Here is a 27,036-nt window from a genome sequence, read left to right as displayed (position 1 = left end):
TCACCCCTGGGCCTAGTCGGCTCGGACTGTAGCCAACAGTCGGGATGTGGGAGTGTCTGTCCCGTATAGATCTATACACATAATGCCCGCTCTCCCTCCAGGAGACTCTGGTTACAAGGTGATACCACTAAGAAGTGTCGTATCGAGAAGTAGTATGTCACATTCTATTTATAGTATTTAAAATAATTGTATAGACTCATGAATGAACTGACTCTGGTGCGATTCCGTGTACTAGGAATAGTAATTAGTATCTCCTTAACTGTACCTATTATAGTTACTATTAATGTACGTGTATAACCGAAGGTATACCTTTGCTACCCAAAGGTACTGAATTGACCGATAGAACTTTTATGACTATATATGTATACAAGATATATAACTAATATTTAGACGACCTTCGGACGGATAACCGATACCCTAAAGCCACATCCAAACAAGGAAAAGGAATTAAAGCGAGCTAGCTTTCCTAAGTCCTTTAAACATTACTTATATAACTATACATATATAGGCATGCATTTTACAATATAAAAGTATAAAAGGAGTTTTGCAAAACCTTTGAAAAGTTTAATAAATAAGCATCGATGACTTGATGTCAGTTTATAAAAATGATTTGAAAGCAGTTTGTTTGATAAGAACATTTTAAAGTATAAGAAATCATTTGTTTGAAACACAATTGTAACAGAATTTGAAAGGAAAGATTTAGTAAATAAAACAAGTTTGATAAAGAGTTCAACATGTAAAAACGTTTGAGAAATCATTTTGAAGTAGTTTACTTGGTAAAACAGCTAAAAGTGTAGAAAATCCATTTGTGTACTAGTTATTAATCACATGTGATAGATATAATAACTAGTATGATTCAACTTGTATTCCCCCCATAAAAGCATTCAAAAACATTTAAAAGGTTAATTAAGGGGTATGAACTCACCTGTAGTGAGTGGATCGGATGGAAGTGTCGGACAAGTGCTTGGTGTCAAGTGAAGACTTGAACACACACAAAGATTCTAATAACATATAAAGGCATATGTATGTAAACAATTAGTGATTATAACACTAGTTGGACAAGTATATACACCCTAATGTGTGGAAAACACTTTGGTCAAAGTGTTAGGAGGACATTGGGTTGCAACAAAAGATTGCAAGGCATTGTAAGTGAGTTTATGGTCAATGGACCATACTTAATGGAGTTTACGGCCCATGGGAGTTTACTCCTGGCCATAAACTCTCTAATGGGTCTCCATTTGAGGCTTAAAGGTATGATATCTTAAGTGGTTAAGTGTTCCAAGGCTAAACAAGAGGCTAGGTGAGTTTAAGGTCCAAGAATTGACCTTAACATGAGTTTAGGGCCAAAGGACCATTCCTTCATGAGTTTACGGCCGTAAGCTCATGGTACTAAGTGCCATGTGGTGTTTTGAGGTCTTATAAGTCATAAAGAAGCATCCTTACTTCAAGTCTAAGCCTTAGGAAGTCATGGAGGAACAATTTCACCCATTTATAGAGTTTACGGCCCATGGACCATTCCTCATGGGTTTACGGCCGTAAACTCTATATGTTCATGGCCTTTTTGATGTTTAAGGTCCCTAGTTCAATGGTGGTTGGTTCTAGACTAAGTTCCAAGGCTTGGTAAGGGACTAGGGTGCAATTTGCCCCACTTATAGGGGTTTACGGCCCAAGAACATGTCTTGGCCGTAAACTCCTTTGATCTTGTGTTTCTTTGTGATTTCTAAGCTCTAAACATGTTAAACCTAGTGTACAACGAGTTAGAACAATAGTACCTACGATCTAGGAGCTTGAATGGTCGTTTTTAGCCAAGAACACTAGTGTGTGTTCTTGGTGTTCTTGGTGAAACTTGAAGATCTACACAAATGGAATGATTTCACGGATGAAATCATGTAAGATCACTAGTTCATGTAAGATATCAACTAGTTAGGGCAAGAAACTTACGAGTTTTGAAGATCGGGAACGAAGATCGGGATGATAGTCGAGAGGATTTGGGAGGAAATCAGCCAAGGGAAAGAAAGAAATGAACAAATGGCCTTCACTTGATCATATAAGGTGGAGTTTACGGCCGTAAACTCCCATGTGGTGGCCGTGAACTCCTGGTCAAGGTGTTTCAGGCTCGTTCTTTGTACTATAGATCCAGATGATAAACCCCGACACTTATCCCTTAAGTGTACAAGGCTCAGAGCATTCAAACAGGTTCCAAATTGTGCTAAAAGTTAGCAGGAATGAGTTTGACTTCCAATGAAGTGTTTGACTGTACAAGATAGAAAATTTTGGGTTGTTACAATATTCTTTCATGTATTATATGTGCTACATGCTATTTGTATGATTAGGATAATACTATTGAATTTGAAGCCATATTGGAAATCGATTGCCTTTAGTTATAACTCTTGCCTTAGGTTAAGAATAAGACTTTTAAAGGATACTTAGTTAAAATTAAGTTAGATATCGATTAGGTCTCATGACTAGGGTAGGGTGTGTAAGATCAGAGCGGAGTGTTTCTCCTTTTTCATGGATGCCAAGAAATGCTGGGTCCAGATCAGACAACTATCAAGTATCTCTGGGTCATCGACTAGAGTAGATGACAACACTAGACTATTCTAGGCGGTCTAGTGAATTACGTTGCTAAAATGGACTTATAACCCATGGACGTAGATAAAATGGAATACCATATTTATCAAATCTCTAAACATTGGTTCCCTTATATGACATTCACTGGACAAGGACATCCCTAGCTATGTAGTCAAAGAGTTGCTCAAACGATTCATCTGGTTGGGTGAGTCCTCTAGATAATCGGTGCGTTTGGATCCGTGAGGATTAGTTGGGTTGGGTAGTTGGTCTTAGGTCAAATTTTATATTATCTCATCAAGTCATTTGCAGGAATGATATTACTTATTATCATTAAATTATTATGGCTTGAAAACCCAATATATCTCACCAGGTTTTCCCAAACCTGACCCACTTATTTTTATGCATCACATGTAGTGGAACCAAGGCTGCAGTAGTCTAGTTAGGATGCCGAGTGGAATAAGAGATGTGCCTATATTCTATAGTTTCATGATATTTTATATATTGTGTTGTAACATATGTTTAGATATGAACGAATGACATCCTCATGGTTTTAATAAAATTACTTTTGTTATCTTAGAAATGTTTTATTTAACTGAGAATTTCCTCATGTCTAATTTAAAAAACGTAAAGAAAATGTTTTAATTGGTTCTTGAAAATGGGGGTTGTCACATTTGGTATCAGAGCATTAGTTCAAGCGAACGAGGAATTTAGGAAAATTCTAGACTTAAACTTAGAAGCTAAGTATGATCGGTGAGGCGTATGATAGAATGCTTTAGGGTAAATGCCTTAGTTTCCTTAGCCTCCACCCTTAGTACAATATAGGAAGATGCCTTAATTGCTAATTATGTGCTATATATATATAGAACGTCATGATGATCACTAGGAGCGGAAGAGTCGTCAATAATGAAGGAGGTGCTCAGAACGTCAAATTAGTTGTCGTTCAAATCCTGAGGAATGAAGCTCGGGCAGTGATGCAAGAAATGCTCAATCAGTAGCGACGTGAGCTTATGGAGCTCTTGGCTCCGGAACTAGCTAATGCTAGAGGAGGAGAACCTGTGATCAATGAGCTAGTGGTTAATGAACAAGTCAACAATAGACCGATTCCTTGTCATCGAGAGATGGTCCAGGAAGGAAATGATGACTCGGAAAGCCACCCACGACCAGAGCAGCTAGAGATGAAGAGAAATGATGAACGAAGAGGATATTGCAAGTATAAGGATTTCGAAAGCTGCAATCAGTCATCATTTAATAGTGAGGAAGATCCTGTAGAACTAATGGACTGGATCTCGGAGATGGAGATGGCATTTGTCACATGTGGTTCCACAAGGAAGCTGCAAAGCACATATTCAGTAAGGAAGTTCAAAGGCTCATGGATTCATTGGTGGAACAGGTTAGGGAAGATTGTGAGCTCTAACAAGCAACTACAGCTGACATGGGACAAATTCTTGACCCATTTCAAGAGGAAGTTATGTTCAGCTGAGAAGATGCTGGAATTGGAGAATTAATTCTTGGTTTTGACAAAGGGAAGCATGTCGGTGGACAAGTACCCCAATGCTTTCACCAATAAAATGGAGTTCACCCTGTGAATTGTTCTGGACGAACATACCAAGATTAATTGGTATGCAAAGGGATTGCGATGGGAGTACACTGTTCCAGTGCAGCATGCACCTAATTTTGAGACGGCCGTCTGGGCTACAAAGTTCGTGGAGGGTATGTTAAAGAAGAGTGTTGCTGACATGAATGACGTTGGTGAAAAAAGGAAGGGTAAGGGAAACAACAACAACAACAACAAAAACAACAACAACAACAACAACAACAACAAGTTTTCGAAGTCAAACAACAAGTCTAGGAGCAGCCAAGAAGGGGAGTGGTGTGGCCAGTGCAAGAAGAAGGATTTTGGTGATTGTATTGTCTACTTCAAGTGCAAGAAGCCCAAGCATATTTCTATAAATTGCCCAGTCAAAGGAAAAGTTTGCTTCAATTATGGAGAGGAGGGGAACTTGAAAACAAAGTGACCAAAGTTTGAGAAACCAACCCCAAGGATCAGGTACACACCGCCCAAGGGTTGAGGCTATCAGATGACCCTCAATGAAGCAAATGAAGAGATCTATGTCACTTCCGGTACACTCTTAGTAAATTAAATTCCTGCAAATATAATATTTGATTCTCGAGCAGATCATTCATCTATATCGCATGAATTTGGTAAGAAACTTAAGTTATCACCACTTAGGCTAAGTATCCATATCTTAGTAGAAGTAGCTGGCGGTAGGAATGTATCTGTTAGTAATAGGTTAGAGGTCGTAACTATCAAATTCAATAGAAACAAATTTCATCAAGAGCTGTTGCCTTTTGATTTGAGTGAGTTCAACATAATTCTTAGCATGGATTGGTTGGGAGAACAACTCGCACACATCCTATGTGGAAGGAAGATGGTGTGTATTAATCCCCCTAGGAGAAAGCCATTTGTGGTTGATGGTGATAAGAGTAGAGTAAAGTCTGGAATCATCACAATGATGAAAGTCAGAAAATTCCTAGTAAGTTGATGCACATATTTTTTTAGCATACGTGACAGATGTGAAGAAGGAGAAGAAGGCAATGAATGATATACCTGTGATGCGAGATTTTCTGAAGGTATTTTCAGATGAATTAGCAAGATTACCACCAGAGAGACAGGTAGAATTCAAAATCAACTTATTGCCAGGCACGATGCCAATTACGAAGGCATCGTATCGTTTAGAGCCTACAGAGATGAAGGAGTTCATGACACAACTCCAGGAGTTGTTGGACTAAGGTTTTATAAGCGATAGTTCATCACCCTATGGAATGAACTAGGTATCCTTTACCTAAGATAGACAACTTATTCGATCAATTGTAGGGGCAACTGTTTTCTCCAAAATTGTTCTCAAGTCAGGCTATCACCAGTTGAAGATAAGGGAACAATATATCCAAAAGACGACCTTTAGAAAAAGGTATGGGCACTATGAATTCCTTGTTATGTCCTTTGGACTAACAAATGATCTAGTGGCATTCATGGATCTAATGCATCGAGTTTGTAAGCCTTTCCTCAGTAAATCGGTAATAGTCTTCATTGATGAGATCTTGATTAACTCCAAGAACAATCAAGATCTTGATAAGAATCTCCGAGTAGTACTAGAAGTCCTTATGAGGGAGAAGCTTTATGAAAAGTTCTCCAAGTGTGACTTTTGGATACGACAGATTCAATTATTGGGTCATATAGTTAACAAGGAAGGCATTATGGTTGACCCAGCAAAGATAGAAGCTATGATAAAATAGGAGACGCCGAAGAATCCTACTAAAATTCATAGTTTTTTTTTGGGATTGGCGGTTACTATCAAAGATTCATCCCAAACGTTTCTTCTATCGCAGCTCCATTGACAACCCTGACCAAAAAGGGAGTTGCCTATACTTGGGGCGAGAAGCAAGAAAACACTTTTGGTTAACTGAAGATGAGTTTGTGTGAAACACTAATCCTCGTCCGACAGAAGGAACTTATGACTTTGTAGTTTTCAGTGACACTTCTGAGATTGGATTGGGATGTGTCCTTAACCAAAGGGAAAAATTAGTAGCTTACGCCTCGAGACAATTGAAAGCCCATGAGCATATTTATCTGACTCATTATCTAGAGCTTGCAACAATGGCTTTTTCCCTAGAGATATGGATACTTTATCTTTATGGAACCAAATGCAAACTATACACGGATGATAAATGCCTTCAATATTCTCAGAAATAATTAAACATGAGAAAAAGGCGATGGATGGAGCTACTAAAGGACTACGATTGCGAGATAATTTACCACCCAGGTAAAGCAAATATCGTAGCCAACACCTTAAGTAGAAAGGTGATTCTGAAAGGAAAAAGAGCTAGATCATTGAAGATGGAAATGATCTCAATGATTGTGGAAAAGATTATGGAATCTCAAACAAGGGCTCTGGCAGAAGGTGTTAAGAAGGAAGAATGTCTAGGAAATACATTAGTGTTTGATGAAGATAAGAAAGGGTTGAAGACGTTTAAGAATTACATTCGGGTGCCTAATATGGGTGGTAGACGAGATATTCTTATGGAAGAATATCATAAGACCATGTATTCTATACACCCACGCAACAACAAAATGTACTTGGAATTAAAACCCTATTACTGGTTGTCAACAATGAAGATCGATGTGGCAACTTACATAACATAGTGTGTAACATGTGCAAGAGTAAACGCCCAACATCAAAAGCCATATGGGGATTTGGAACCCTTACTGGCACAAATAGGAAAGTGGGATGATGTTACCATGGATTTTATAACAAAGTTGCCAAAGACAAAAAGAGGTCATGACATGATCTGGGTTGTAGTAGACCGACTCACGAAGAGTGCACATTTCATAGCCACATGAGAGAATTGGTCTATAAAGAATTTAGCTGAGACCTATGTAGAGGAAATGATTCGGATACATGGAGTACCCTTATATTTCGTGTCAGATAGGGATAGTTGGTTCACTTCCAGATTCTACAAGAGTTTGCAAGAAGTTATGGGCACAAAGTTGTTCCTAAGTACTGTCTATCATCCAAAACTAGACGGACAGAGTGAGAGAACTATCCAAACTTTGGAAGATATGTTATGGGTATGTGCCTTAGAGTTTCCTGGTAGCTCGGATGACCACCTATTATAGGCCGAATTTTTCGATAATAGTTATGACTCGAGCATTAAGATGCCTCCTAATGAAGCACTGTACGGAAGAAAGTTTCGTACACCATCGTGTTGTTTGGAATCGAGAGAGAAATACTTTGTGGGTCCTAAGTTAGTACATCAAACTGCTGAGAAGCTAAGAATCATAATAGAAAGGATGTTAGCTGCTAAAATGCGTCAGATGGCTACGCAGATAAGAAGCGACGACTGATAACATTTGATGTGGGTGATCAAGTATTAATTAAAGTCTCGCCATGGAAGGGATTATTAGATTCGGAAACCGTGGGAAGTTGAGTCCTCGTTTTATAGGACGATTCAGAGTATTTCAAAGGATAGGGAATCAATCATACATGATTGAATTGCCCGACAAACTTCAAGGAATCGGTAACGTCCCGAAAATGAAGGGTAAAAATTTCATTTTTAATATATATATATATATATATATATATATATATATATATATATATATATATATATATATATATATATATATATATATACACACACACACATATACATATATTCAAACATTCCTTTATCTTTATCCAACAACTTAAAGTCTTCCAGAGTAAAACAATTATCAGAGTATATCCCAAAATCATGAGTTGCGGAAAAACACGGGTGTATGCGCTGCGATCAAGTGGGGCCCTTCCCTTTCGAACCGGAAGTACCTAAAACCATAAACCACAAACTGTAAGCACAAAGCTTAGTGAGTTCCCCAAATATCACATACCAAACATATCAAACAAGCAATGCATATCATACATATGCAACAATCAATAAAATGTTATGTGCCAACCATAGTCTTGCCATTATGCCACGATTCGTATCAAGGTCTTCCTTGCCAGCCTGGGGGCCAAAACCCTGGGTCTTACAGACAAGTGCCAGGTGCCACCTCCTAGTCTTCCATGCAAGAATCACAAAGACAACTAGCATACAATCTACCATTACTAACTAATTAACTTCCAGACTTCAGAATATTGTCTTGCATACAGATTGCCAAGGGCCACCCCTGGTATTCCTTCAAAACACCAACCAAATGGGCCAGCATTGGTGCCTTAGACCCATAGAACAGTGAGGAGACGTAACTCGAATGTTGAAGCTCACTGAAAGAAATCCATAGTTGCTGCCTTGACGACTCCCCGAGCTATCAATACAAAATAACGCCCAATTAGCAATTGCCTTCCAAACTATGATCCATAATCCATACTTAGGGTAGAATGACCATTTTACCCTTAGCCCAACTTGCACCAAAACTGAGGCCCAAACCCAAAAACCAAAAAGGCCCAAAACCAAAAGATCCACAAAGGCCCACTCATAGTCCAATTTTCCAAATTCTGCCAAACGCCTATATTGGCCTTATCCTAAGCCCAATAATTCCCTTAGTCAAACAGTTGATCTCGGATGGCCCAAAACGCCCAAAGCAACAAGGCCCAAAAAACACCACAAGGCTCAAGCCCATTGTGCCAACTAAGGCTCAAAACCACGATCCTAGACCCAAAAATGCAAACCCAATAAATTACTTCAAACTTTAATGAAAAACCCCACTTCACTAAATAAGCCCAAACTCAGCCCAAAGATGCGAGGCCCAAAAACACAACAAGCCCAAAGCGCACGCTGAACGCAGGGCGTACGCTCAATACGTTGGGCATACTCGATGAACCCAGGTCGCGACTTCAACGTGGTATGTTGGGCGTACGGCTAGTTACGCGGGGCGCAACATGGCTTAATCCAAAACTTGATTTATAACTTAACCACTTAAGCATTTTGCACCCAAACTTCAGATGACCTTAAAATAAAGCTCTTAATGCATAAAGTCGGCACCTTTATGCATTTGCATGACTCAATGGGACCCAACAACCATGTTAATCCATTAAGACCCATTCTAATCCAACTAGAACAAGCATGAACTCTTCTTACACATGAAGCAAGCATTTTTATGAACTAACAACATCATAAGAGGCAAGATCTATCACTTCAAGCTCCTGGAGTGGATCAAACTCACAAGGACAACTTAATACACCATAAAAGCTCTTAATCTTGCCATAAACTCAACTAGCATAAGAAGAAGTCAAGATAAGAATTTTTACCTACTGAAGCTTCCTAAGAGCGTGAAGATTCTGGATCTATAACCCCAAGGCTACACCAAGCTTGATCAGCAATATCCACTTCCTTGAAATATCACTAAGAACCCTTCACAGTCACCTTCAAGCTCAAGAATGCACCACCAAGGGGATTAGGATTCAAAATGAGGCTCTACAATCAGTGGCGGCTGAGAAATGAAAGAGCCTTGAGCTCATAAAGATGTTTAATTAGTGCTTAAACCCTAAAAATTAGGGTTTCGCACTCTACGCATTACGTTGGGCGTACCCCCAGCCTATGCTAGGCGTACTCAACCTGGCAAGTGCCCCCCTCACCATGCACGCATGGGACTGCTTTGCCAATCTTTTACATTAGGGGTCATTTATGCCAATAATCCAAATTACCATAACTTCCACATCTTAGATCTGTTTCCAGCGAATCTTATATCCACGGAAAGGTGGACAGAAGCCCTGCGACTCTAACGACACACCATAGCCTTAAAACTTCCCGAACAAAACCCAAAATTCATAAAAGACCAAGTTATCAAATTACAATTATACCGTTGGGCTCCGCAAACACCATCAAACACTTGGATCACATAAACCATAACACTCACATCCGAAAAGGGCCAATACTTTCTTCCCCAAGGCCCTAAGCCTCATGACAACTGATGATTGGGCCGCAACCCCGAATAATGAAACAAATCCAAAACTGAGTGTTACAGTTCGCCCCCACTTAAATTAGATTTCATCCTCGAAATCGCTCCTTACTAACACTCTGGTTATACCAAACAACCCGAGGAATGCAACCGAAAATTTTGCGCATAAAAACAAACTTCCCAAGACAACCGAACCCAAATAGAAAGTTCCAACCCGAAGAAGAACGAACCTTAAGCCCCTACAAAAACCAATTCTACCTTTCCGAAACCTGAAATCTATATTGGTCTGACTCCCCGACAGACCGCCCACACTTAAACATTACCATGCAAATTCCCATCAAATAACAAACCAAACATAACAGTTCCAACCTTGATTATCTTGACGCAACCAGCAGAAACAAAGTCACTGACCATAAACAGCAATAGAACACTTATACTTGACACAAGGCTCGGATAATCTTTCGAGTAAAAGATTCATCCCTGCAACGGTTAGAGTCAAATGAGAGCTGCGTAATAGGGTCAGATCAATTACTCTGAGATTATATAATCCACACTGAAAGTTACTTAACATTTCCCAAAAAACACGCTACTCTACACACACGAATCCCAAATCACTAATACTTTCCCAAAACATCACGCTGCCTCCTAACTGCTTTCCAAAAGCATCCGAGACCTCCCTGGTCCCAACTTGTCTGCCAACTATTTGAAATACCGGATCCCTGCCCGGATGCTGAGTTAAAACACACTCACATAGTCACCCCACACGACTTTGGAAAGAAAACCTCAACTAGCAATAATTACCCGAACCATCTCGACACCAACCCGATGCTAAATCGGACGCTACCGGATCAACTGTAGTCTTACCTCATACCCGGTCTCCCATGGCCTACAATTTCCTGATTCCAACATGTTGTGGCCCTCCCACAGACTAGCGAACAGACCCACCCTGGCCTAAACCATCTGAAGAAATCCGCAAGCAAAACACGGAATTGCCACAACCACTCTGCTGCACAGAGACTGGTGAATGCTACGGGCCACCCCGCATTCTTACAACACTCCCACTCTAAATGACCACTAGTGAATGCTATGGGCCAACCCGAGGTCTTACAACAATTCTACAATATCTGCTAACTAGTGAATACTATGGGCCACCCCGCAGTCTTACAACAGTTCCACATTAATTCAACAGTTGTCATGGCCTTACCGCTAATATGTCTATCCGAACACATCCAAAGTCGAGCATGCAGTCGACCAAACACCCAAGCTGAACTCGGGTCATCTCTGGAACCCCACCCTGGGTCCACCAAGGCCTGCTATCGGGCACCAAGAACGTACGAACCAAATTTTGGGAAGTTTCCCGAACTACCATCTCATACAATCCTCAATCCAGCCGGCCACTCAGGCCGCCTTCCTCCTCAACGGGGATGCGCGACTCATCCTAGCTTCACACCTGCTTCTGGTCCTGAATACCTGAATGGTTCTCCCCAACATTGATTCGACTCAGCTCTTACAACACCCTAGATTTGAAGGATTCCCAATCCTTCTTACCCTCCAATGATCGACCTACTGATAAATTGCCTTTACCAGTGCTAGTGTTCCATAACTAGGCAAACACAAAAGACCGCACACCCTTTGAAGACCATATGAACACTTCCCGAATTCTAGCAAAACTGATAACCCCAGACGCTATAATTGAAACAACACTCAAATTTTGAAGTCCAAAGAACAGATGCTCAAACCAAAACCTCAGCAATAAATCACTTCCCTTGGCACCCCCAATAACCAATCAAGCACAACTGCTAAAACAACGAAATCCTGACCATAGATCTTCCACAAAATACCCCTGAACCGATCCCGGCTAAGAACCAGAATGACAGCCGAACACATTGAAATCCGATACATGGGAGACAACCCTTCACTTACCCACTAATGATTCATGGAATGCAAATGGCATATAACAATTCTTGAAGATATAACCCAAACATAAATAGTTAATTAAAACAAGGATCATGTTGACCCAAACCGATGCAAGATTCCAAACAACATAAATACTTAATAAAACCGAAAAGAAAGAAAAAGATAACATACCCACAATGTCGCATGTTCTAGTCCTGACCTCCCCTGTCTGACACTGCAATTCCCAGCTCCTCTCTGTTGGGGCTCCTGCCCTACTCTCTCGTCCATCGGTGATCCTCAAATTAGTCGGAGCAGGTGCACTCAATGATCCTCCCCTCAGCATCGTACAATCGGCCTTCTTGTGGCCCGCCTGGTTGCAGTGAAAATATAACGGGCTTGCCCCTTGAGAACAATCCATGCTGACGTGACCTCTTGAGAAAATATAACGGGCTTCCCACACGTGCTACACTGACTCTGGCCCTGTTGTCCTCTCAAACGCTGATCAGAAGTCTTGGGTCTCTTCTCGAGACCCTCCACTATATGCACCTGATCTGACCCCCTCTTGCCAAGGTGCTCCAAATCAATCTCCCGCTCTCGGGCTCTAGAAATCATATCATTCAGGGTCTGGCACCATGAAATACTCACAAAGTTCTTGATGTTATCCCACATCATATCATGCTCCTTCATTTTCTTCATTTCCTCATCTGCTGCATACTGAAGAACCAAAAAAACCCTCTCCCGGAACTTGGCGGTGATCTCTACCACAGTCCCAGTAGTCTGGCGGACATCTCGAAACTCTTGCGCCAAATGCTGCACCTCAATCACCGGTGCAAACTCAGCTTGGAACCTGGTAGAGAAGTCATCCCAAGACATAGCATCAACAACATCATCACTCATCTCACTACCAACCTCTTCCCACCAATCCCGTGCCCTGTCCTTCAATAGGCAGGAAGCATATTTGATGTTCGCCTCGTGGGGGCAGAAACTCATCCTGAACGTGTTAGACGTATCCGCTAACCACATCCTACTAGCAATGGGGTCCCTTTCACCATGGAACGCATCATCTCTACAAGCATGGAACTCCTGGAAAGAGAGTGTAAGCTCCAACGATAGCCATAACCTCAGCACGGAACGCACCCAATAGCTCATCCAAGACCTCCAAAATACTGCAAGAAATCTCTGATGAGATGAACTCTCACATCTGCTCGCTAATCGGCTCAGTACCTACACCTGAGCCAGAACCAGAACCAGAACCTCCTCCCTGAGTTCTCATCACCAAACTGAAATACCACAAGAAATGATCAGATCATACACAAAATCCTCCTTCCTAAAGCTTTTTAGATTCTACAGGACTCTCCCTCATTCAAGTATGGATCCTGTGCTTTCAGTAGTACGGGCCCAGTACTACCATCCACACGTATCCATACCTTCCTCAAGAATCATCCCGAATCCTCTAAGTCAGCCTCTCAAACTGATGCACTAAAAACTCACTAAATCACACCACTAAACCCACTGAAGCATATCCTAGTCTTTCCTAGGTTCCCGACCTCACCCAACCCTCAGTTGCTGAAAGACTCCCGCCAATGTCAACTAGAATCCTCATGAATATATTCACATGCAACAGAGATCAAATAATCCTTCAATTAAAAGACTCATCCCTAGAACGGTTGGACTCAAACAAGAGCTACGCAATAGGCTCAAATCCATCACTCTACGATTATTTAACCTGTGCCACATGTCACTTAGCATATTCACTTAGCAGTCAATTCACATCACTAAGACTCCCACAAAGCACAAAGCAAGGAATATACAGGCAACAAAAAATCTAACCAACATACACTAATCAAGCCATTCAATCCAATTATATGGAATCCATACTAGCATGCAATTCTAAAGCTCATACCGTCAGGCACACAAAGGCATCTCTACTATCATTTAATAATGAGCAGATCCTTATCCCTAATGTAGCATGCAATTCTCATAATCATATCATATATCAAAATAAACATGTATTGTTATTCTGGGAACCACTTACTTGAGCTCGGTCGATTGCACGCATCACACCCCTTTCTTTGATTAGAAATTTCTTTTTAATTAAAGGATTATTTTATAAAAAAATTCATCACACCCTTAGTTTGAGTTCAGGGACACCCGAGAGTATGCCCGAATCTCTCAAACCAAGGCTCTGATACCAACTTGTAATGTCCCGCAAAATCAAGGGTAAAAATTTCATTTGCTAAGTCACATGTGGCACAGTGATGTGAATTTACTGCTAAGTGAATATATTCAAACATTCCTTTATCGTTATCCAACAATTAAAAGTATTCCTGAGTAAAACAATTATCAGAGTAAATCCCAAAATCATGAGTTGCAGAAAAACATGGGTGCATACGCTGCGATCAAGTTGGGCCCTTTCCTTTCGAACCGAAAGTACCTGAAACCATAAACCACAAACTTTAAGCACAAAGCTTTGCAAGTTCAAAAAATACCACATACCAAACATACCAAGGAGCCATCCATATCATACATATCCAACAATCAATCAAATGCTATGTGCCAACCATAGTCTTGCCATTATGCCACGAGTTGTATCATGGTCTTCCTTGCCATGTCAGGGGCCAAAAACATGGGCCCTAAAGACAAGTGCCAGGAGTCACCTCCTGGTTTTCCATACAAGCATCACAAAGACAACTACCATACAATCTACCATTACTAACTAATAAGCTTCCAAAGTTTAAACTCTAGTCTTGCATACAGATGGCAAAGAGTCACCCCATGTTCTTCTTACAATACACAAACAAAATGGTCCAGCATTGGTGCCTTCGACCCATAAAACAGTGAGGAGACTCACCTAGAATGATGAAGTTCACTGAAAGAAAATCCTAGTTGTTGCCCTGACGACTCCCCGAGCTATCAATAAAAAATAACACCCAATTAGCAATTGGGTTCCAAACTATGATCATTTTACCGCGGGCCCAACTTGCACCAAAACTGAGGCCCAAACCCAAAAACCAAAAAGGCCCAAAACCAAAAGATCCACAAAGGCCCACTGATAGCCCAATTTTCCAAATTGGGCTCAATGCCCATATTGGCCTTATCCTAAGCCCAATAATTCACTTAGTTGAACAGTTGATCTCAGATGGCCCAAAAGGGCAAAAGAAACAAGGCCGAAAATACACCACAAGGCTCAAGCCCATTGGGCCCACTAAGGCCCAAAACCATGATCCTAGACCCAAAAATGCAAACCCAATAAATTACTTCAAAATTTAATGAAAAACCCCACTTCATGAAATAATCCCAAACTGAGCCCAAAGATGCGAGGCCTAAAAACACAACAAGAAAAAAGCCCACGCCAGACGTGGGGCATACGCTCACCTACGCTGGGCGTACTCGATGAACCCTGGTCGCGATTTTAGTAGACCTTAAAATAAATCTCTTAATGCATAAATTCGACACCTTTATTCATTTGCATGACTCAGTGGGATCCAACAACCATCTTAATCCATTAAGACCCATTCTAATCCAACTAGAACATGTATGGACCATTCTTACATAACAAGAAAGCATATTTATGAACTAACAACATTAGAAGAGTCAAGATCTATCACTCCAAGCTTCTAGAGTCGCTCAAACTCACAAGGAGAACTTAATACACTATAAAATACCTTAATCCTGCCCTAAACTCAACTAGCATAAGAAGAAGTCAAGATTAGAACTTTTTACCTCCTGAAGTTTCCCAAGAGTGTGAAGATTCTGGATCTATAACCCCAAGGCTACACCAAGCTTGATCACCAAGATCCACTTCCTTGAAATATCACTAAGAACCCTTCAAATTCACCTCGAAGCTCAAGAATGAACCACCAAGGGGATTAGGGTTTGAAATGAGGCTATACTATCAGTGGAGACTAAGAAATGAAAGAGCATTGAGCTAATAAAGATGATTAAATAGTGCCCAAACCCTAACAATTAGGGTTTGGCGGTCTGCGCATTACGTTGGGCGTACCCCCAGCTTACGTTGTGCGTACTCACCCAGGTACATGCCCCCCTCACCATGAACTCATGGACTACTTTGATAATCTTTTCCATTAGGGGCCATTTCTGTCAATAATCCAAATTGCCATAAACTTCCTCATCTTAGATCCAGTTCCAACGAATCTTATATGCACATATAGGTGGCAAGAAGTCGTACGCTTCTAACAACACACCATAGCCTTAAAACTTCCTGAACAAAACGTAAAGTTCATAAAAGACCGAGTTATCAAATTACAATTATACCCTTGGGCTCCGAAAACACCATCGAACAACTGGATCACTTAAACCATAACACCCACATCCGAAAAGGGCCAATCCTTTCTTCCCCAAGGCCTTAAGCCTCGTGACAATTGATGATTGGGCCGCAGCCCGAATAACGAAACAAATCCAAAACCGAGCGTCAGAGTATCCATAATACCTTTTCACGTTTTTTTTGAGGAAGTACTCGGGAGAAGAAGTTGACATGCTCCAACTTTCAGAGTTAAGGATCGATGAAGATAGAAGGATAGTTGAACATAAAAGGAAGAAATTTTGACACATGATGATTGACTTGGTGCTAGTGAGATGAAAACACACGGTAGGGCCGAATTTCCATTGAGAAATAGAAAGTGATGAAGAATCACTATAGTCATCTATTTGCTGCTACATGATTCTTGGGATAGAATCATCCTAAGAGGGAGATAAATGTAATGCCCACATTTCCTAATAGATTAAGTCATAATCTATAATCACTTTGTCCAACCATTGTAATCTTAATTTGAATTAATAAGAAAGGATTATTCATATATTTATGTGCTTGTGTGTTCTATAGTATATTAGGTGTATTTCAAAATAAAACAAATTAGATTAAAGTACACGTAGAAGATAAAAGATTACTTAGGACAAATAATCTTAACCTAGTTGTAGTATACGTCATAAGGATTTTGGAGATATAAGGAGAGTTCAAATACGACTTCATATGAAGAAGTTATGCTTCTTCAAAGTTTTGTAATTTAACCGACACAACTCTGTGTCTCGTAAAAAGTAGATTTCGATAAATTACTTTTCATTCTAAGAGATCTAAAGGAAATTCATAATAGTCATTAAACCAAGAGTGTGCATATAGGGAACGTCCAAATCTGGCTTCGTGAGAGCAAGTTAGGATTTTTCTAAGATTCAACATAACAGTATTTTGCTCAAAAATAGAATTTAGATCGGTCGACTTTTAGCAAAAATAATCTATACGCCAGATCTCATTTTTAGAAGTCCAACGATAAAAAGTTTGTCGAAACAGACGCCAGATGCGGGAGTTATACTTTTCATACGAGCTTTAAGAATCTAATCCTGTGTAAAAAAATTAATTCAAAATTAGCCGATGGATTTAAAACAAAAGTTGTAGACCTCGTCGAGAGCTTTTCAGGGATGTAAAAAACGTCAAAACTAGAGTTTGTATGAAGGAGATACATAATTTTGAAAATATGAAATTGGGCACGCGTATGTACGACCCCCAGATGGTTCTAGAAGTTACTATACCGTCCCATCCAGTTCGTTTTACGTGTCAGCAGGCCTGAGGAGGTATACCCCGTACGCGGCATGCCACCATGCTGCACGGTGCGCTTCCCAAGGAGCCCAACTCTAAATACCATCTCATTCCTTCCTTAATCCTCACACCTTTTAGTCAATTTTTCTCTAAAACTTTCATTACTTAGACCTTTTTTCCTTCATTCTAGACTATGGTGAAGCCCTACGACGCCCCTGAGTAATTATTTGAGTTGTAGCTATAACATCCCAAAATATGAAGGTAAAATTTCATTTTTAAAACACCCATTTATCATTTACTCAAACTGTCACACCCCCAAACCGGAACGGCGGAAACGTTCGGGGGTGGAGGACGTCATGTACAGTATCAAAACAATGCATATTAGTAAAACAAGCAACATCCATTGCATTAATAATATAATTTAATACAAGTGTGTTCTGTATAGTTTATAAGACACCAAAAATACGAATCAAAATAAGAGATGAGTCTTGAATGTACTCCATCTTCTCAAAACCTGGTCATCGGTACCTGTCTACTAGTGACCTGAGAATAGAAGTTATTTTGAAAGCGTAGATCAGCATTAAACTTGGTGAGTTCATAAGTATTTTAGTGTCATTGTTTGTATAAGTTTGAAGAAAGTTTTTGTAAATGTTTGATGTAAATGTTTGTAAACTTCCTAGAAAATCCTATATTTCTACTAAAGGAGTCTTCTACCAAGACCCAACTGTTCTCTATGTTTATTCTTTTGTAAAAGTGTGTGTTTTCCCAAAGTATGACTATCATTACCAAAATATAGTTTTCATTACCGTTTATGTGAGAAGATCACAATGTGAATGAAAAGGGAAAATAAAGATATACTATAGTTTTATCTAAGTAACTACCAATGTACTAACTACCTTAAACTTGTTTGTTTAATTAAGCTAAACTGTGATAAGATTGTAACCATACTTGATCGACTAGGATAACACGATGTTCGAGACGTCGAAATGATATGACATTCGGCACCTGTAGACCTGCAGGTCCCACTGTAGCTAACAGCAAGGTGCGGGATGGTCAACCCCATATAGATCTATACACAAATTCACGCTCTCCTTCCAGGAGACTCTGGGTACAAAACGTGACACAACAGTATTTTGCCGCGCAATGAAGTAGTATCTCACATTAATGTTATAGTATTCTTGTATTTGTATAGTATGTTCTAGTGTAGTGTATGTTCTCTCTATCTAGTATATAGTATGTTCTATCTGTTTCTATTTATAGTGAGTATTGTCTCTCGTTATAGTATGTTTGTACTGACTCATGTATAAACTGACTCTTGTATGTTTCATTGTTCTGGAAATAGTAAGTAGTGACTTCCTAAACTATACCTATTATAGTTTACTAGTAATGTTGTTTGTATGAATGAACATGTTTGTACACCTTTGCTACCCAAAGGTATTGAACTGAATGAAGAACTTTTATATCTATATACATTCACATAATATATAACTAAGATTCAAACGACCTTCGGACAAACAAACGATACCCTAAGTCCACAACCAAACAAGGAACAGGAAATAAGGCGAGTTATCAGTCCTAAGTCCTTTCAATCCTACTTATATAACTATATCTATATAGATATGATTTGACAAAATATAAGTTTAAAATAGTTTGATAAAGACTTTTGAATATAAAAGAGATTGTGAAAAGTTTTGAAGCAATTTGTTTGAAGACACAGTTTGAAGTATAAGAAATGCATTTGTTTGATAGTTATTAATCACATGTGATTGATATAATAACTATAATGTTTCTACTTGTATTCCCCCCCCCCCATAAAAGCATTTAAAATCATTTAAAAGGTAAGTTAAGGGGTATGAAATCACCTGCAGTGAGTGATACAATGAAAGATCGGTTGTAGGATGCTAAGTGTCAAGTGAAGAATCGAATACACATGGATCCTATTTAGCATATATTGACACATAAATCTATATAATTAGTGTTTTATACAACTAATCATGTAAGGAAAACACCTTAGGACTTAGGAAACACTTGGATTAAAGTGTTACAAGTACAAAGGTTTGCATAAAAGGGGTTTAAGGACACACATGAGTGTGTACGGCCAAGGTGTGTACGGCCACTTGGGTGTACGGCCTTGGTGTGTACGGTCGTACACTCCTTGCAGAACATGCCAAGAAGTGTTTTAAGGCCCTATCTAGCATCCTCTAAGTGTCTATGATCTAATGTTGGGACATAACATGATTTGAAGGCCTAGATATGCACTAAACAAGGGGTGTACGGCGACATGAGGTGTGTACGGCCGTACACTCCTTGGAGTTCTTGCTTTGGACGATTTTTAAGGTGAACATCTAGTAAGTAACAAGCATAGGAAGAGGTACTTATGATTTAGAAGCCTTTAGGGGTGTTTAAGGTCCAAGAACTTAGTAGGTGTTCTTGGTGTTCTTGGTGAAAGTGAAGAACACTTGAAGATCTACCCAAAAAGAGTAAGTTCATGGAGAAAATGAATGGGTGATTCAAGATCAAGAAGGATAATCACAAAGAAATGGAAGGAGTTCTTGCATTTTTTAAGATCTAGATGATGGAAGTTGAAGATAGTTGAGAGAGAAATCTGAGTTCTTGGCTTCGGAGTGTGAAAAGAGTTGAATGAAGGCTAAGTATCACATTTACAGAGGGGAGTTCACAGCCATAGATGGGTGTACGGACGTACACCCATGTGTACGGCCGTACAATCCTCATGTTGGAGTGTTTGGACCGTTTTTGATACTATGAACTTTGATAACTTAGTCCTATACCCTAACCTTGAATGTACAAGACTCGGAACACTCAAACAGACCCTAAACAATGCTAAATGATAGCAGAATTGAGTCAGACTTTGATTGAATTGAATAACTGTACAAGATAGAAATTTCGGGTTGTCACATCATCCCCCCGTCAGAGAGAATTTCGTCCCGAAATTAGAGTTTAAGCAATTAGGCAATTACAAATAACTAAGTAAAAAGATGAGGATATTTCAGTTTCAACTGATCCTCGCGCTCCCAAGTGAATTCAGGTCCTCGCTTGGCATTCCAGCGAACCTTCACTATCGGGATACGGCTTTGCTTCGTTTGCTTGACCTCTCGGTCCATGATCTATACTGGTTCTTCCACGAAGTTGAGGCTCTCGTTGATCTCGATCTCGTCGAGTGGGATTACAAGAGTCTCGTCAGACAGACACTTTTTCAAGTTCGAGACGTGGAAAGTATAATGTACGTAACTAAGTTTGCGAGGTAGTTTGAGTTTGTATGCTACAAGGCCGATTCTAGCGAGAATCTCAAAAGGCCCTACGTATCTTGGATTTAGCTTTCCACGCTTTCCGAAGCGTATCAAGCCCTTCCAGGGTGAGACCTTCAATAGAACACGGTCGTCCACCTGGAATTCCAACGGTTTCCTTCTCTTGTATGCGTAGCTTTTTTGTCGGTCTGTAGAGGCGTTCAATCGTTCACGAATCTGAACGATCTTCTCTATCGTTTTCTGAATGTTCTCTGGGCCTGTGAGAGTGCTGTCAGGAACTCGTCCTTTAGCTAACTGTGTGTCGCCCACCTCAGCCCAGCAGAGAAGGGATTTGCACTTTCGGCCATAGAGGGCTTCAAATAGAGCAGCCTTTATGCTCGTGTGCTAACTATTGTTGTAGGAGAACTCGACAAAGGGTAAATAACTATCCTATGCCTTCCCAAAGGCTATCACGTAGGCTCGCAACATGTCTTCCAAGGTTTAAATAGTCCTCTCACTTTGTCTGTCAGTTTGCGGATGGTAGGTTGTACTCATGTCCAGCCTAGTTCCTAAGGAACTTTGTAGCGACTGCCATAACCTAGAAGTGAATCAACTATCTCTATCAGAGATAATGGATATGGGAACACCATGCAGTCGTACTATCTTCCTAATGTATGTTCTAGTTAGTTTCTCCATCTTTTCAGTTTGTTTGATAGGCAGGAAGTGTGCGGACTTTGTTAACTTGTCTACGATCACCCAAATGGTATCCAGACCACCCGTTGTCTTGGGAAATTTGGTTATGAAGTCCATCATGATTCGCTCCCACTTCCATTTAGGTATCTCCGGTTGCTGAAGTAAACCTGATGCTTTTCGGTATTTGATCTTAACCTTGGCGCAAGTAAGGCCTTTAGTCACGAAGGTAGCAATCTCTGCTTTCATGTTAGGCCACCAGTATAACTTTTTAAGGTCAGATACATCTTATCTGAACCTGGGTGGATAGAATATCGAGTGTTATGTGCTTCGGTCATGACCAAGTCTCTGAAACCACCGTGTCTCGGTGTCCAGATCCGATCCATGAGATAAAAGGCTCCACCACCCTTAACTACCAAGTTCTTAACCATCCCTCTCAGGGATTCACCTTCCACATTTTTAGGTTTCAAGGTTTCGAGTTGAGCCTTCTTAATTTGTGTGGACAAGTGTGAATGGATAGTCATAGTCAATGATTTGACTCTACGACCAGAGTATTCTTTCTGACTTAGGGCGTCAACTACTACGTTGTATTTATCGGGATGATAACGAATTTCTCATTCGTAATCACTGAGTAGCTCGACCCACCGTCGTTGTCACATGTTGAGCTCCTTCTGGTCGAATATATGTTGTAGGCTTTTGTGGTCTGTAAAGATAGTGCTTTTTGTACAATACAGGTAGTGTCTCCTTATCTTCACAACAAATACCACTTCTCCTAGCTCAAGATCGTGTGTGGTGTAGTTGACCTCGTGTGTCTTTAGCTGTCTTGATGCATAGTCAATGACCTTACCTTGGTGCATCAGAACACAGCCGAGCCCTTGATTGGATGCATCACAATAAACCACGAAGTCTTCTATCCCTTCGGGGAGGGACAGTATCGGTGCGATGCATAAGGCTCACTTTAGCGTTTGGAACGCTTTCTCTTGCTTCTCTTCCCAGTCAAAGTCTACGCCCTTCTGGGTCAAAGTTTTAAGCGGTTTCTCAATCCTTGAGAAGTTCTGAATGAACCTGTGATAGTAGCCAGCGAGGCCTAGAAATTGACGAATTTCTATAGGCGTCTTCGGTGCTGACTAGTTCTCAATGGCTTTGATTTTGGAAGGGTCCACGTGTATTCCCTCTTCACTATCCACGTGCCCCAAGAATTCGACTCATCAGATCCAAAATTCGCATTTCGAGAACTTCGAATAAAGCTTCTCTGATCGCAGTGTTTCTAAGACCTGACATAGATGTTGACTATGCTCCTCCTTACTACGAGAGTAGATAAGTATGTCATCGATGAATACAATGACGAACTGATCCAAGTAAGGATGGCACACCCTATTCATTAAGTCCATGACTACTGTGGGCTCATTGGTTAATCCGAACGGCATCACTACAGACTCGTAGTGTTCATATCGAGTTCGGAAGGCTGTCTTCGGAACATCCTCCTCTTGCACTCGTAACTGGTGATACCCGAATCTCAGATCTATCTTTGAAAAGTAATTCGCCCCTTGCAGTTGGTCGAACAAATCGTCTATGCGAGGCAGAGGGTAATGATTTTTGACGGTCATTTTGTTCAGTTCTCTATAGTCGATGCACATACAGAACAATCCGTCTTTCTTCTTGAAGAACAAGACCGATGCTCCCCATGGTGAGAAGCTTGGTCTAATAAACCCCTTGCTGAGCAGTTGGTTAAGTTGACCGGATAGCTCCTGCATCTCAGCTGGTGCTAGATGATAGGGCGATTTGGCCACTGGGTTAGCCCCTAGAACTAAGTCGATTCTGAACTCGACTTGACGTTGCGGAGGTAATCCTGGTAGTTCTTCTGGAAAGATGTCGGGAAAATCGCGTACCATTGGGATGTTCTTTATGTCTTTCGTCTCATGGCTCACATCGACAACATGAGCAAGGAATGTGTGACATTCCTTTTGTAGGTACTTCTTGGCTTGAATGTTCGAGATGATACGAAGGTTCGTGTCGGGTTTGTCGTCGTAGATCACTAGGGTTTCACTAGACGGTAGATTAAGACGAACGGCCTTTTCGTAACACATGATGTCGGCACGATGAGAACTCAACCAATCCATGCCGATTATGACGTCAAAACTTTTAATTGAGTCTGGCATGAGGTCGATTGGAAATGAATGGCTATCTAGTGTTAGTGTACATCCTATGTATATACAGCTAGTGCTCTCTGTCTTTCCGTTAGCCATCTCTACAGTGAACGGTTCTTTAAGTGCATGTGATTTTTATTTAAGCAAGTGATCAAATTTCTGGTTCACGAAACTCCTCTCCGCTCCACTATCGAACAGTATGCATGCATAAGAGATATCGAGGAGAAAGGTACCAATGACCATTGTGGGGAAGACAACTGCTTCCTCGTGGCCTATAGCCAAAACTCTTCCCACTCCACCGGCATTCCCTGCCTTTGGGCAGTTCCTTTTTTAGTGGTCTGCCTCGCCACAACCGTAGCAAGCCTGGCCCACACCAGCGTCGGGGACTTGGGTGATTGGCCTTGCCGGAGCTTTTCAGAAACGGGCAGTGTGCCCCTTCCTGTTGCAGTTAGTGCACTGCATTTCCCGGAAGGGTCCATTGTGGTGGAAGCTGCATTTGTTGCACTTAGGCAAGCTTCCAGCGTACTGCTTCACCGGCACAACAGCAGTAGGTGCTATTGCAGCATGAACAGCTACGACCTGCTGCTTCTTGGCAGCGTTCTGCGCCGTTTTCTTCTTTTTGTTATCCCATAACTTCCACTTGTTGTCAGCAACTTTGGAGGGTTCTGAGATGGCTAGGGTTGTTGTTGTTGATGGGGTACGGACCCCATGGTCAATGAGCTGTTGTGCCAATCGCTTGGCACTGTCGAAGGTAGTGGGGTTTGAAGCTAAGAAATTCCCCTGAAATGGAGGCATCAGCCCCCAGATGTACCTCTCCACCTTCTTTGCTTCAGAAGGGACCATTCATGTACATAGCGCTACCAGATCGCTGAATGTTGCAGTGTAGGAGACTATGTCGGAACCCTTCATGGTTAGGCTCCAGAGTTCCTGTTCACGTTTCTGAACTTCGCCCCTCGGGCAGTATACTTCGATCATGAGCTCCTTCATTTCTTCCCAGCCTATAGCATTAGCCACTATAAGAGTTAGTGACTTGACATGGCTATTCCACCACGTCAGGGCTCGGTCTGCGAAGGTGCAGGCAGCAAATTTAACTTTGCTACCTTCCGGACAGGAGCAAATCTCAAAGATCGACTCCGTTTTCTCGAACCATTGCGAGAGGGCAATGATTCCACCAGTCCCATTGAAGGCCCTGGGCTTGCAGCTGGTGAGGTCCTTATACGAGCACTCCCTAGAGTGCACTGGAACTTCAATTGGTGTGGAATGCACATTCGTTCCACTTCTGCTAGTACCAATAGTGGTGAATTGTGTTAGGGTTGTCGTAGAAGTCACATTCACAGCAGCTTGAATAGTTGTTGGGTTGTATTGAGGAGGAGGAGTTTAATTCGAAGTTATTAGAGTAGCGCGCATGTTCGATCTACGAGGAGGCATCTTGTAGCTATAAGATCACAAAGATGAAGATATTGGTAAGAATTCATTAGAGAGACTGATGAGAGTGAATCATGGACTAACTCTCCATAGCCCAACAAAACAGATGAAAGTATGATTGAATAGAGATCTAGTACTAGAAAGATGAAAGTATTTGGATAATTTCCATGAGATTAGATATCTGTCTATAATATTGGTATTACAGATGTAACAAGTTTGGGAAAATAACCTAGACGTAGGTCTTACATCAAACCAGGATAGGAAAATTTTGACAAAACTAAGACCTAAGCGACTGAAAGTTCATGGTCTTAAAATAAACAGGAAATTACAGGGAAGAGTGCTACTTAGAGCATAGGTAAGAAGGCTAATCCTTAGATAAAAAGGAAATATGCGCAGAGCATCTCCTACTAGCGATGGGAACCCCTTGGGCGAACCCTTAAATCAGCCAGCTGACGCTCAAAGTCAAGAAGGCATCGCTCGTACACTCGCTGACGCACACGATGTTCTATGACTTCGGCTCGAGTCACAGCTAGCTCTTGCATCTTCCAGACAACGAATGCAGACAGTATTGATTCCCGCATTAGCATCAACTTCAGCAAATCGGTTGAGGGTTGTCCGACCATGTATTTCGTTACGAGCAACCCTGCAGACCAGAATAGGTAGGACTCTGCCCGCTGAGCCTCCCTCGCTCAAGTTATAGAAGCTTATGTCTCTGTTGTATGGCATGGGTTGACCCTGTTCTTGACTCCATGTCTCCAAACTTTCCACCCACAGAGGCGTCAGGCCTTGAAAAGTCGGACGAGGGTTAGGATTTGGGATTGGAGCTACCAGGGGTTGATCATTGACTTCTGGCTCAGAGTCAGAATCCTCCGGGAAGTTATCTGCGAAGTCATCGTCTAACGGAATCGCATGATTCTCTTTTGGCTCATCATCGAGCTATCCACCATTGTCGTGGTTGGGAAACTACGGGTCACCAGGGAGATTGAATCCATCCATGTTATCTACGCGAGAATGGGGGTAAAAGAAATAATGTGTAGACGTACTAATTAAGATAATTATAAGATGATCCTTACCAGCTACTCCAACATTTGTGTAGTGCATACCAGTCATATGTAACCAACACAGGATAGACCTTCGAATAAGTGACCCTAACTCTAAGTCCACAACCAAACAAGGAGCAGGAAGTAAAGCAAAGATCACAGATTCTAAGTCTATGACACCTTAGTTACATATAACCTTAGCGTATCCACTCAGCAACTATTAACATACTAATAAAGACATTTTTAGTTTGCACATAATTAATTATAGTAACACAAAATACTCTTATAGTATTTTAAGTTTATGTAATGTTCTAATGTTTTCATTGTAGTAGTGTTGGTAAGGTTTTAGACTTGCTGCAACATCACAACCATTCCTAGGCACATGCTAATCACTTCTCGGAAAGATATAGTTGATCAGGCTATATCCCTCCCAGATCTGATTATATGTCCCCAAGCCTACTTGTGTTGTCCAACAATCGTAATACTTTTGTTCTGTCCTAGTGACACTGATTTTAGTATGAATGCAGGTATGTATACTTTGGTTAAATATTTTATTATTTAAAAGTATAAACTCTTGGTCAGAGTATTTTAATCCCGTTGTGTTTATAGTTTTATATCTTTTATGGGTTGATATACTCAATTCACTATAAAACAATGCTCTGATACCAATCTGTCACACCCCCAAACCGGAACGGTGGAAACGCTCGGGGGCGGAGTGTTGAATCATGAAAAGTGACCCTCTTGAACTTCAGCTACCGCAGCCCACAAGCATCCGCAGTTAAGCTCGCATCAACAGCCTCATCCAAAGTCATCTAGCCAACCGCAGTCTTCTTACTTTACTTAGTTTGTCTATCTTTCTGTAATACTCTCTATTGTCCAGTATGCCTTGCATGGCTACTCTTAAAGAGTGAATCGAATGTAGCTCTTGAGTCTCTATAAATAGAGCTCATTCTCACTTATTCAATACAACTCTGAAGCTATCTTTTCTATCTCTCTATCTGATTACGTATCTCTTCTTACTCTCAAACTTTACTAGAAT

The 27,036-nt window shown here is 40.9% G+C and overlaps 1 protein-coding gene across 1 annotated transcript; it reads left to right on the top strand.

Moving 5' to 3' along the window:
- Positions 1-6,328: 6,328 nt before the first annotated feature.
- Positions 6,329-6,772, top strand: LOC145112000 (uncharacterized). The gene has a single exon (XM_079048219.1). The coding sequence runs from the start codon at positions 6,329-6,331 to the stop codon at positions 6,770-6,772; it is 444 nt and encodes a 147-aa protein (XP_078904345.1).
- Positions 6,773-27,036: the final 20,264 nt, after the last annotated feature.

The sequence above is a fragment of the Lactuca virosa genome, chromosome 5 (genome assembly GCF_052849685.1).
Source record: "Lactuca virosa cultivar CGN04683 chromosome 5, Lactuca_virosa_CGN04683_v6, whole genome shotgun sequence".
In the NCBI taxonomy this organism is placed as follows: Eukaryota; Viridiplantae; Streptophyta; class Magnoliopsida; order Asterales; family Asteraceae; genus Lactuca; species Lactuca virosa.
Note: the sequence above shows the minus strand (reverse complement) of the source record. Positions and strands in the feature narration are given on the sequence as shown.